Source organism: Oncorhynchus gorbuscha, linkage group LG15 (assembly GCF_021184085.1).
Source record: "Oncorhynchus gorbuscha isolate QuinsamMale2020 ecotype Even-year linkage group LG15, OgorEven_v1.0, whole genome shotgun sequence".
In the NCBI taxonomy this organism is placed as follows: Eukaryota; Metazoa; Chordata; class Actinopteri; order Salmoniformes; family Salmonidae; genus Oncorhynchus; species Oncorhynchus gorbuscha.
In genome coordinates, this window is record NC_060187.1 from 79,759,383 (window position 1) to 79,772,349 (window position 12,967).

General features: G+C 42.9%; 1 protein-coding gene across 3 annotated transcripts; it reads left to right on the plus strand.

Moving 5' to 3' along the window:
* Positions 1–2,363: 2,363 nt before the first annotated feature.
* LOC123998156 lies at positions 2,364–7,342 on the plus strand. 3 transcript variants are annotated; one of them, XM_046303133.1, is made up of 5 exons: positions 2,364–3,084; positions 3,423–3,532; positions 3,714–3,785; positions 4,207–4,344; positions 6,463–7,342. In XM_046303133.1, exons 1-5 carry the CDS (start codon positions 3,072–3,074, stop codon positions 6,604–6,606), a joined length of 477 nt encoding a protein of 158 aa, XP_046159089.1. In that variant the 5' UTR covers positions 2,364–3,071; the 3' UTR covers positions 6,607–7,342. The 3 variants fall into 3 exon arrangements, with proteins under 3 accessions (XP_046159089.1, XP_046159088.1, XP_046159087.1); XM_046303131.1 differs by having other exon boundaries at positions 2,379–3,084; positions 6,411–7,342; XM_046303132.1 differs by lacking the exon at positions 3,423–3,532 and having other exon boundaries at positions 6,411–7,342.
* Positions 7,343–12,967: the final 5,625 nt, after the last annotated feature.

The following is a 12,967-nucleotide window of genomic DNA, read 5'->3' on the forward strand; positions in this document are numbered from 1 at the left end:
GATCTCAGTCCCTCAACATATCATTGTGTTGTATACTACCACATCAGCAGGGGGCTTCTTCACTAACGAGCTCGTAACTCATTAATAAAACTAAATAACTGCAAAGCTTTTTGCGTTTTCGCAGTTATTTGATCCCCTTCAGAAGGCTTTTGCTGAAGTCTGCAGACTTGTAAAATCCAGTACCACGAGGCTTTGTTCAAGTTCATGCCCTGTGTTTTTTTTAAATACTGTGTATGTATATAATGATTGAGCAAATTAGGGAGTATTATAACATACATTTTTGTGTGTAGTTCTACTCTTGCACTGCATCTCAGTGCAAGAGGCGTCACTCCGGCCATGATTGGGAGTCCTATAGGGCGGCGCACAATTGGCCCATCGTCGTCCTAGTTTGGCCGGGGTAGGCCGTCATTGTAAATAAGAATTTGTTCTTAACTGACATGCCTAGTTACAAAAAGGTTAAACATTTTTTATTAAAGTTCATTAGAAAGAGTGGGTGAAATTTGAGCTTTAAAAAATATATAAATATAAATAGAATGTACCAGTGAATCATACCTACTTAGTGTGTTTTCAACACAGAACAAAGAAATACAGTTGGTTACACATGACCCAGTCGATGTTTGATTTGATATTGTAAACTGTAGGCCAGCCCACTGGTGGAACGTTAGGTCATATAATATAGTAGAGTAGACAATAAAACAAAATTACAGATGCAGAAATATCATACCCCCAAGACATGCTAACCTTTCACCATTACAATAACATGGGAGGTTAGCATTTCATATCATACCCCCAAGACATGCTAACCTCTCACCATTACAATAACATGGGAGGTTAGCATTTCATATCATACCCCCAAGACATGCTAACCTCTCACCATTACAATAACATGGGAGGTTAGCATTTTTGGGGTGTATGATATTTGTGCGTCTTAACTTCCTCAATCATCATTATTTACAATTCATTCAGGATTATCCGTAATCATGGTAGCATCCACATTAATTTAGAAGTGTTTAGAAACATATTATATTCTTATTTACAATGGAAGTGACTCAATGAGACAACATTATTATTATTTGCCATTCGTTTCTATTGGGCACAAAATAATCTGAAACACGACCAAAACAAACCTCAAATGCATCCAACAAGATCATTAAGTCACAAGCTTGATGTAATCATTGAATGCAAAGAATATGGGACCAAATACTAAACGTTTGACTACTTTAATACACACAAGGGAATTTGTCCCAATACTTTTGGGGACTATATACAAAAAGTGCTGTAATTTCTAAACAGTTCACCATATATGGAGGAAAATACCCACAAGTTAAAGCTGACAGTCTGCGCTTTAACCTCATAGTCATTGTATCATTTCAAATCCAAAGTGTTGGGAGTATAGAGCCAAAAGAAAACATTCTTCACTGATCCAATAATTACAGAGTGCACTGTATATACACTCTGGGTAGAAGCTCTTAGACACAGATCTAGGACTATCTTATCCTTACCACATCCTAACCTGAACCATAAATGAAGAATATGCTAAACTGACCTGAGATCAGGGATCATCCTACTGCCCTATACAGAGGACCAAGGTGAAAAGAGTTAGGACTGATGGTGCCTCTGGGAGGCTGAAGAATGTTGGTCTGTTGGACTGCAGAACTCTGTCTTCCTTTTCCCTTTGGACCTCTAGAACATTCGCTGTTTCTCTTGGCCCATGTTCAAAATGGAAGTGACACAAGAAATAGTACTACAACAATGACTTCGTAAAACCTGAACATGACAATGTACTAATTGATCTACTTCTGATCCCCACTCACTTTCTCAATAGTAGTTTGTCATAACAAAAATATCTGAGTAGCACTTGAAATAATAAACTATTGTACCACAAACTAAAGTGCTATCAAAATGTGAGAAAGTATCTAAGCCTCCAAACTGTGGGATATGAAACTTTTCCATTTCAAATCAATGGACATTTTTTTGTTATTAATTTATTATTTTGTTTTGAGAAGCAACATCAGCATCACTGTCATGATTATTATTGACTTTGCACACTTGAATGACTTGCAGCTTATGTCAGTCAGTGTTGCAATCCTTTTAGCCACCCAAAAATACAAGATCATTCTTGATTTATGAGATCCTCTGGTGACTCAACAGGGTGAGTATTAGGTGAGTATTACTAACTGGCTCACTGGAGACAAGGAGGCAGGCACACGCTCAGGCACACGTAGGGGGGATTGAAAACATATGGCATGACTTAAGCCTTCTGAGGACTCAGTTGGATTGGGGGTGGGGGGAGAGGGAGAGAGAGGAACTTTTGTGAGTAATATTTACTGTTTATTTTGTATTGTTTATTTGACTTTTGTTTATCTATTTCACTTGCTTTGGCAATGTTAACATATGTTTCCCATGCCAATACAGCCCCTTGAATTTAATTTCATTTAATTGCATGGGAGAGGGGGCTTGGTCAGTCAATAGGAAGGTGAAATGACTGGTGGTGGGAGGGGCTGAGAGATTTACATGGAGCAGATATCAAGCACTTTAACTTTCAGGCTAGCCTCTGCCTGAGCTCACACAGACAGACTGCCCAGAGGGCGAGAGAGAGAGATAGTGGGTCTGTTTCTCTCACTCTGTCCATTAGCCATTTAAAGGGTGAGAAGAGAGTGAGGTCTGTAATATACTGGGTCAACAGGGGAGAGAGAGCAAGAGAGAGACAGACAGACAGACAGACAGAGGGAGAACGAAAGGGAAAGGCTGCAGCTTGACAAACTGGGAGGTGGGAAAATCCAAAGTGAGAGCACAGTGCAGATTGAATGAGAGAAGGGGGTGTGGAGATTTGGAAAGTACCAGGGAGACAAAAGGAGGAATTCTAAAAAAAGAGGTCAACTAAGCTGGAGTCTCAACAGTAGAGGAAAAAGAAAAGACTCAGAGCTCTCTCTCTCTCTCTCTGTGTCACACACTTGACGGAACCGCTGAGGAAACTTTGCCTAGTCAGACCATAGGATTTATTTCAGCTGCGTATTGCATGCTTTCAAACACAGAAATGGAGAAGTGGCCTTTCTCATGAAGATAAAAGGATGTTACGATCAGGTAAGAGAAATTCAGTGATGACGTAAATTCAGAGTATGCAAAAGTTAATTGATTGATTCGTGGATTTCTATTTGTTTAATTCATTTGACCAGATTAGTGGATTTGTATTTGTTTAATTCATTTGACAAACATTACCATTGTACTGTAATTCATATGGTGGTTCTGTCATTTGGATTTGTAGTTAATTTGCTCAAACTATTAATTAAAGCAACAAGTTAACATGAAGTCATGATGTTTCTCATGTGGCTGGAACCACATGGGCAGGACACATACATTTTCCATCCATTAACCTGCTGCATCTCTCTCTCTCTCTCTCTCTTTACTTCGATCTCTCACAGTTTTTCTGTTGCTATCAATATTGACACTCCAAGGTAGCGGATGTGATTACTTTTTGAGGGGGGTTGTCGATAATCTTCAAACCATCCTTAACTCAGACCACGCTGGATTTGTGAGTTGAACGTTGTGTCTATCCTTTTGTACCTGCGTGCACCCTGAGTAATGACAGTGGTTTAAACAAATATGCGTTCACTTCCTAGTGGTTACATTTTTGTATCAATTCGATTTTTTTGTCTATTGACATAGATACTCTTGTGAATACTGTGATTCCTGAACCCGTTTTTTCCTCCAAGCGTAAGGTGTTCCCTAAAGACTATTGGATTTCACACCACTACAATGTCAACCTGCTGTGCAACACTGATCCGGTGAGGCACCATCTATTGATTAAATTACACCATTTTACTAAATTATTTATTCTCGTGTTTTATACAAACATGTCACACTTAGTGTATCTGCTATGTCTATCATTAAATCCTTCATTCTGATTCTCTGTTGAGCAATGCGGGAGGACCGGCTCGTGGTAATGGCTGGAGCGGAGTTTGTGGAATGGTATTAACCATTCGCTCCCTTCCAAACATTTTATGAGCCGTCCCTCACCTTGGCAGCCTCCACTGGTTCCAGTACTCTAAAGTCTAAATGTGTGTTGTTGTCAGCGTTACTGGGCAGGATAATCAATAACCTTTGATTAGCACAATGATGATCAGCTCTGTGTGGTGCTCCGTCTATTCAAATCATCAGCGTAACCTCTGTGTCTAAAATCCTGCTTCTGCCTTGCTGCCCCTCCAGTGTTGTGTGTTCCGAGCTGCGACTGTTCTCTCTGACTCCTGGCTCCAGCTCCGCAGCAAGCTGTGGCCAGGGCACCATAGCTTCGAATTCATCTCCAACCTTATACAAGCCCTGGGTGGCAGGGGTATGACAAAAGGGGTAGGTATAACTTTACCATGTCGTGGACATACTCTAGTCATAGCCGCGGGAGGTTTGGGGCCGAGGGTGCACCCCCCCAATGTAACTTTTTCACTAAAGTCGTGCATTGGTCCTGTATTAGCGAAACAATATTTTCCGTCTGTATTGCCGGAAAATCTTTCTTCCCCAAACTACTTTCCGAGGCTATGACTCTAGTAGCCTATATGAACTGTTTTGGATAAGAGAGTGTACTGTAGGTTGCCAGTGGGGGTGAACAAGTAGCAGCATGTACTCAAAAGAGACACACAGCAGCCTTAAACATTTTGGACTAAGTTATGTAAAACATAAAACAACTATGCCATAGTAAATGCAACAAAACACTAAAGATGCCATGTAGTCGAGTAAAAAAAAGACAGAAAATTGTTAAAACAGGGGATAAAAACGTTTTTTCAAGGCTTCGCCAACCGTTCACATAACAACAGAATGCAGCACCCGACTGAAGAGACAACAACCGCGCGCTCTGGAAAGAGCGTGGAAGTCAGGTTGCAAGTTCATTTACAGCAGCGCATCTCCTGAACGATAACGACATGTGGGTGAGAAGCCTGACCACGGAGACGGGGGTGAGAAGGTGATGAAGTGTACTTCATGAGCTGTAACCGAAAAACAACTGGTATTTGGGAAGTTTGAGGTGAGGGAGAAAGTGTGTTGAAACAAATATTTTTAGTATCTTGCTAACGTTAGCTGTATCGAATTACCCGTTAGCTAGCCAGGGAAATGTTGAGCAACATTAGCCAACTTAACTGATCAAATAATTGAGTTTATGGTGTGAAAATTAGCTGGCTAATGAAGTCAGACAGCTACAACATCAGATGAGCTCACGTTAATAACCTAACCAGTTACCAGTATTAACTGGTAACTTTATACGACTCCTTGCCGTTCCTCAAACTATGAAGCGTTAGTTGCTTACTGGACTCTGGCAATTTGAAACGTTATCGTTAACTAGAAAACGAACTAACTACTATCTGTGCACTAATATTTTCCCTCTACAGTACAGTATGTGGTTAATTTTCAGAATGGGAGAATTAGGTGAAAATTAGGCGCTGCTTGTTAATTAAGCAGTTAGGTGGAGCTGAAACTGGGCCTGGTTTAAACTGGACGTCACTATAGAGGTGAATTGAACACCACACACTTTCTCACATTTTCAATCCGGCGCCAGTGGATAAAAAGGGCTATGCCAGGTGTAGTACTCTGCCTGAAAGAGATAAATTATGCCAACAAAAGGTATCATGCTCTGCTGGCACATTGAAGAACAGATGTACTCAGGCAGAAAGTGTACAGTGTAATAATGTGCAGTGTAGCCCAAAGATATTGCTTTTGTTGTGTTGAATATAACAGTAACACGTGTGTGAAGGAGTGGGGATTATTTAATTTTTTGCACACATGTAGCCTTGTGCACTGGATCAATGTCTACCATAGTGGCCGCTATAATAGAGCAAAAATAGAATGCCTGTTTGATTCTTTCTATTTGTACTAAATATGTTTTTTTTTTTCAAGTGCAATATTTAGGTGTGTGTGGTCACAAGCATTCTATTATAAAGGCTGTCATGGCTAACTGCAATATTAGTATATTTTTTTTTTCCACAAGACTTGAGTGTCATTTGCAGTAAAGTCTAGGCAACAAATAACATTGCATTTCTTGCTTTACATCTTTTAGCTGTGAGTTAGGTTCACTTTAACCACTTTTTTTGATTTTGCACACAGTTACTGATCATGTAGATCATATTATTTGTTGTTTAATGAGTTAAACCCTGCATTTCCCCCGAGCAGGGATTTTTTTTTTACATGTTTCAGGGGGGGTCACCTTTTTGGGTCCTCACCAGTTTGCATCCCTGTTTTTTTCCTGACCATGTGGCTTGACTATGCAATGACCGGTGCATCATTTTCCTGTTTAGGTCACCTATAATGTATGCAATGTATATCACAGAGGTTAACTCCCCAGAGAACTGGCTATCAATCAATGACAGTGCTTCCACTGTATGTTTGTTTAATAACAACTCCTCCTCCCTTATCACATCCCTCTCTCACAGAGATTTGAGGATCCTGACCCTTCAGTTCTTCCCTCTGTCTCCTCCTCTCCAGAGAAACTTCTCAACTTCACTTCATCTGTTTTCTCCAAATGGCTGGAGCTGGGGTGCTCGACCCCGGTGGACACTTGTCCCTTTCCCACTCTGGCCTCTCCTGCTGGGGAGGAAGAAAGGGCAACTCTGGAAAGTAAAAAAGTGAGGGTATTAACCACACGAGCAGTTCACATGGAGAATGAAGGGGAAATAGGGATGAGGTTACACACACCACCACCAACCAATAGGAGCCCACCATCCAAAGGTGGGCTCCTATTAGTTATTTCTGGGTCTTTTTTTTTAAACCTTTATTTAACTAGGCAAGTCAATTAAGAACAAATTCTTATTTACAATGACTGCCTACATTGGAGCCTCCTGTTATGTGGACTGCCTGGATGCTACTATAGAGCGGTTGCTAAAGTCACTGAAGTGGATCTCTAATGGCGCACACAAAATGGTTTGGAGGACTTTTGTTGGCTTTTTCTTCTCAATCTGTCCATTTTAGCTGTTCTAATGTAGTAAGCTTTGTCAATCAAGTGACTGACATGCACACTTAATTGTTGCACTGAATGTACAACTGCAGTCAAGATTATGTATAGAATAACAACCTTTTAATTTACCGTCTGCACACCAGAGTTCTATTATCGCCATAAGAAACCGTTACAACATAGCCATATGTATAAAAAGCCATATTCTACGCAAGCTAACTAAACACTAACAAGTGTTTTATATTGAGCAAGATACAGAACATAAATTATTGTCCAATATTTCTGATCAAATTCATATGTTTACAATGCAGTGGAATTTGAATATTTGTTTGTTTGTTGGTCTTCAATGAATGTTTTTTTTTTCTATGAACTTTTGTACATACTGCATCTTGTAAATAAAAACCATGCAGCCATTATGAGTTTCTCTGATGTAGTCTTGTGTAGAGATCCCCGAGTGCTGACTGTTACCATCCCCATTGTGGGGAGTATTTTTGCAATTGCTGCAGAGCTGCACTGCTGTCTGATTCTCAACAGCTGTCCTTTTTCTTTCTGTCTCCTACATGAAGACATTTGTCATAAGTAAGTTGTAGTTCAATAGAATATTTATGTCTGCAGCTACTGGGTAGGCCTACAACTGAGCCAAATCACTCACATTAATTACACACATCAGCTATATGTACAGTAGGGCAAAAAAAGTATTTAGTCAGCCACCAATTGTGCAAGTTCTCCCACTTAAAAAGATGAGGCCTGTAATTTTCATCATAGGTACACTTCAACTATGACAGACAAAATGAGAAAGAAAATCACATTGTAGGATTTTTAATTTATTTATTTGCAAATTATGGTGGAAAATAAGTATTTGGTCAATAACAAAAGTTTATCTCAATACTTTGTTATATACCCTTTGTTGGCAATGAAAAGAGGTCAAATGTTTTCTGTAAGTCTTCACAAGGTTTTCACACACTGTTGCTGGTATTTTGGCCCATTCCTCCATGCAGATCTCCTCTAGAGCAGTGATGTTTTGGGGCTGTTGCTGGGCAACACGGACTTTCAACTCCCTCCAAAGATTTTCTATGGGGTTGATATCTGGAGACTGGCTAGGCCACTCCAGGACTTTGAAATTCTTCTTACGAAGCCACTCCTTCGTTGCCCGGGCGGTGTGTTTGGGATCATTGTTTTGCTGAAAGACCCAGCCACGTTTCATCTTCAATGCCCTTGCTGATGGAGGTTTTCACTCAAAGTCTCACGATACATGACCCCATTCATTCTTTCCTTTACACAGATCAGTCGTCCTGGTCCCTTTGCAGAAAAACAGCCCCAAAGCATAATATTTCCACCCCCATGCTTCACAGTAGGTACGGTGTTCTTTGGATGCAACTCAGCATTCTTTGTCCTCCAAACACGACGAGTTGAGTTTTTACCAAAAAGTTATATTTTGGTTTCATCTGACCATATGACATTCTCCCAATCTTCTTCTGGATCATCCAAATGCTCTCTAGCAAACTTCAGACGGGCCTGGACATGTACTGGCTTAAGCAGGGGGACACGTCTGGCACTGCAGGATTTGAGTCCCTGGCGGCATAGTGTGTTACTGATGGTAGGCTTTGTTACTTTGGTTCCAGCTCTCTGCAGGTCATTCACTAGGTCCCCCCGTGTGGTTCTTGGACTTTAGCTCACTGTTTTGTGATCATTTTGACCCCACGGGGTGAGATCTTGCGTGGAGCCCCAGATCGAGGGAGATTATCAGTGGTCTTGTATGTCTTCCATTTCCTAATAATTGCTCCCACAGTTGATTTCTTCAAACCAAGCTGCTTACCTATTGCAGATTCAGTCTTCCCAGCCTGGTGCAGGTCTACAATTTTGTTTCTGGTGTCCTTTGACAGCTCTTTGGTCTTGGCCATAGTGGAGTGTGACTGTTTGAGGTTGTGGACAGGTGTCTTTTATACTGATAACAAGTTCAAACAGGTGCCATTAATACAGGTAACGAGTGGAGGACAGAGTAGCCTCTTAAAGAAGAAGTTACAGGCCTGTGAGAGCCAGAAATCTTGCTTGTTTGTAGGTGACCAAATACTTATTTTCCACCATAATTTGCAAATTAATGAATTAAAAATCCTACAAATGTGATTTTCTGGTTATTTTTTTCTCATTTTGTCTGTCTTGCACAATTGGTGGCTGACTAAATACTTTTTTTGCCCCACTGTATGTATGCCAATACACACACACTTTAGACAGAACACTTGCAAAATCTTTGATACAAAAAGAAGGGGCCCCTTTTTTCCTGCTGTTTAAGACAACTTCCATTCAACTCAGCCAGGTGCTTTCTTTAATGCACACAAACTTTTTAAAAACAAGGCTCAGAGACCAACAACAATACCCCCAAGGCATGTCTCACATCCCTTTGTAAATGGAGAGGTAGCAGAATGAGCATCAGCCTTTCTGAGAAACTATGATAAACCTCTGCAGACACAGTTGAGAGTAATGGTGAAGGTGTAAACTCGGCAGTAGAAAGCCTAAATAGTATATTTGACCTTTCAGCTTCCCTATCAAATCTAAAAATGTCAAACAGACAACCTCCTAGAAGCTGAAGTGAAATGTCTACTATTTGCTGATGATCTGGTACCCTTCTGTACCCAGCCAAGGAGGACCTACAGCAGCACCTAGATCTTCTGCACAGATCCTGTCAGACCTGGGCCCTGGACTCCCAAGTGGCGCAGTGGTCTAAACTGTGCCACTAGAGATCCTGGTTAGAGTCCAAGCTCTGTCGCAGTTGGCCACGACCAGGAGACCCATTGGGCAGCGCACAATTGGCCCAGCATCCGGGTTAGGGGAAGGTTTGGCCGTTCCTGTCCCATTGCGTACTACCGACTCCTGTGGCGGGCCGGGCGCAATGCACGCTGACACAGTTGCCAGGTGTTTCCTCCGTCACATTTGTGCGGCTGGCTTCTGGTTTAAGCGGCCGTTGTGTCAAGAAGCTGGGTTGTGTTTCGGATGACGCACGGCTCTCGACCTTCGCCTCTCCCGATATGAAAAGACTGTAACTACCAATTGGATACCACGAAATTGGGGAGAAAAGGGGTTAAAAAAAATAAAGACTTGGGCCTTGACAGTAAATTTCAGTAAAACAAAAATAATGGTGTTTAAAGTAAGGTCCAGTTGCCAGGACCACAAATACATATTCCATCTAGACACTGTTGCCCAAGAGCAAACAAAAAACTATACCTACCTCGGCCTAAACATCAGCACCACAGGTAACTTCCACAAAGCTGTGAAAGATCTGAGAGACAAGGCAAGAAGGGTCTTGTACACCATCAAAATAACATACAATTCGACATCCCATTTATGATCAAGCTAAAAAATTATTGAATCGGTTATAGAACCCCTTGCCTTTCAATGTTGTGAGGTCGGGGTCTGCTCACCAACCAAGAATTCACAAAATGGGACTTTGCATGGAGAATTCTGCAAAAACATCCTCCATGTACAACGTAAAACACCAAATAATGCATGCAGAGCAGAATTAGGCCGTTACACGCTAATGATTAAAATCCAGAAAAGAGCCGTTAAATTTTACAACCATCTAAAAGGAAGTGATTCCCAAACCTTCCATAACAAAGCTTTCACCTACATAGAGATTAAGCTAGAGAAGAGACCCCTAAGCAAGCTGGTCCTGGGGCATTGTTCACAAACACATACAGAAAACCACTTGTTCCTTTCCCACTCTGGATTCTCCTGCTTGTGAGTTGAACATTGTGGCTATCCTTTTGTACCTGCATACACCCTGAGTAATTGTCACACCCTGATCTGTTTCACCTGTCTTTGTGCTTGTCTCCACCCCACTCCAGGTGTCGCACATCTTCCCATTATCTTGTGTGTATTTATCCCTGTATTCTCTGTTTGCCAGTTTGTCTTGTATTGTCAGGTCTTACCAGCATTCTTTCTCACCTTCCTGTTCCTCTAGTTTTGTTTCCTAGTTTTTCCCGGTTCTGACCATTCTGCCTGCCTTGATCCTGAGCCTGCCTAGCGTCCTGTATCTGCCTGACTCTAACCTGAACACAAACCGTGTTTCTAATGAATCATCTGAGAACTGTACTATCCGCCTCCTGTGTCTGCATCTGGGTCATATCCTGAGTCGTGATAGTACAAACTGGCCATGACTGACCTAGCAGACTCCGATCAGCTCCGCAACGCCATCTCCTCCCAGGGAGCCACCATTGGAAGACACAAGGAGTTACTTCAAGGTCTTATGGAAGGATTCTAGACCTTGGCGGAACGCCAGGATTGTGCCTTCAACACATTGCTGGAGCAATTCCAAGGATTGTCTGTGATGCAGCTACAGTAACCTCCCAGACTGTCAATTACCCCACTACCAGTGGCGTTTCTCCCCAATCTACCCTGGCTTCCCAAGAACCTCTCTTACCTCCTCCTGATCGCTATGCTGGAGATCCCGGAGATCCTTCTCTCTCCCAGTGTTCTCTCATCTTTGAGCTGCGACCCTCTTCAATTCCCTCAGATCACTCGAGGATAGCGTACGTGATAACGCTGACGTCGACGAGTTCCTTCACGGGTTGTCGGAGGTGATTAAAGACATGCTCTTAGCCCGGGAGCTACCCCTGGACCTCGACTCCCTCATTGCCTTGAGCATACGGATCGATGGGTGGTTACAGGAACGTAGGAGGGAGAGGGAGTCTTGCTCCCTGTCACTAACGTGCGTCCTTGATTTCCACCTCGCCTCTGAGGAATCACGGAAATCCCAGAAACCCACATTTCCAAGTGGATCCGATGTCGGACGAAGTCTCTCGGAGAGCACCGAGGGCTGTCGAGTCGTCTCCTCCAGAGCCCATGCAACTGGGCAGGGCTAGATTGTCTCCTGCTGAGCGCTTACGCAGACTTAACACCCAGAGCTGTCTGTATTGTGGAGCTACGAGACATTTTTTATCTACCTGCCAATTAAAGAACCAGGCTCATCAAGGATGTACTAGTACGAGTACGCTGGTGAGCCATACAGGGAATTTCCCATCTTCCATTGCTCGTACCCCTTTCCATACTACCCTGTTGTGGGGTGACCAGCTCCATCCAGGAGCTCATTGACTCTGGGGCCGACGAGAGCTTTATGGACCCTACCCTGGTGTCTGAGCTGGGAATGTCCACTCAACCTCTTTCCATTCTGATGGATGTCAGAGCGCTGGATGGGTGCTCTATTGGCGGAGTAAACCACAGTATGGTTCCTATCCACCAGCGAGTGTCAGGCAACCACAGTATATCCATGCAGTTTCTGCTCCTGGAGTCTCCTCATGTACCCATTGTTTTGGTGTTTTCATGTCTCCTGAGGCACAATCCCCTTATTGACTGGGCTACAGGGTCCATTAGGGGTTGGAGCCTGCTTTTCCATGTATATTGTTTGAAGTCGGCGCAGCCTGCCCCGGGACATCTCCCTGCTGGCTTGGGAAAAACCTTGGATCTCTCTGCCATTCCCACGGAGTACCAGGACTTACGGGAGGTTTTCAAAACTGCCCAAGCCACATCTCTTCCACCGCATCAACCCTATGACTGTGCTATCAATCTTCTCCCGGGGCACCGCACCGCCTCGAGGGAGACTTTATTCCCTTTTGGGTCTGGAGACCAAGGCGATGGAGGGGTATATTGAGGACTCTCTCACTGCAGAAATATGCGTCCATCTTCCTCCACCGCCGGCGCAGGGTTCTTCTTTATGGAGAAGAAGGACAAGATCTTGTGTCCGAGTATCGACTACCGGGGTCTCAATGACATTATGGTTAAAAACCGTTACCTGCTACCACTCATCTCTTCAGATGTCGAGCCTCTCCAGGGGGCGATCATCTTCTCCAAGTTGGACCTTCGGAACGCCTACCATCTGGTTCAGCTACGGGAAGGAGATGAGTGGAAGACTGCCTTTAACATGGCTAGCGGGCACTATAAGTACCTGGTGATGCTATTTGGACTGACCAACTCTCACGCAGTGTTCCAGACCCTGGTCCGTGATTTGCTCCGAGACATGTTGTGAACCGATTTTTGTTTGTCTACCTC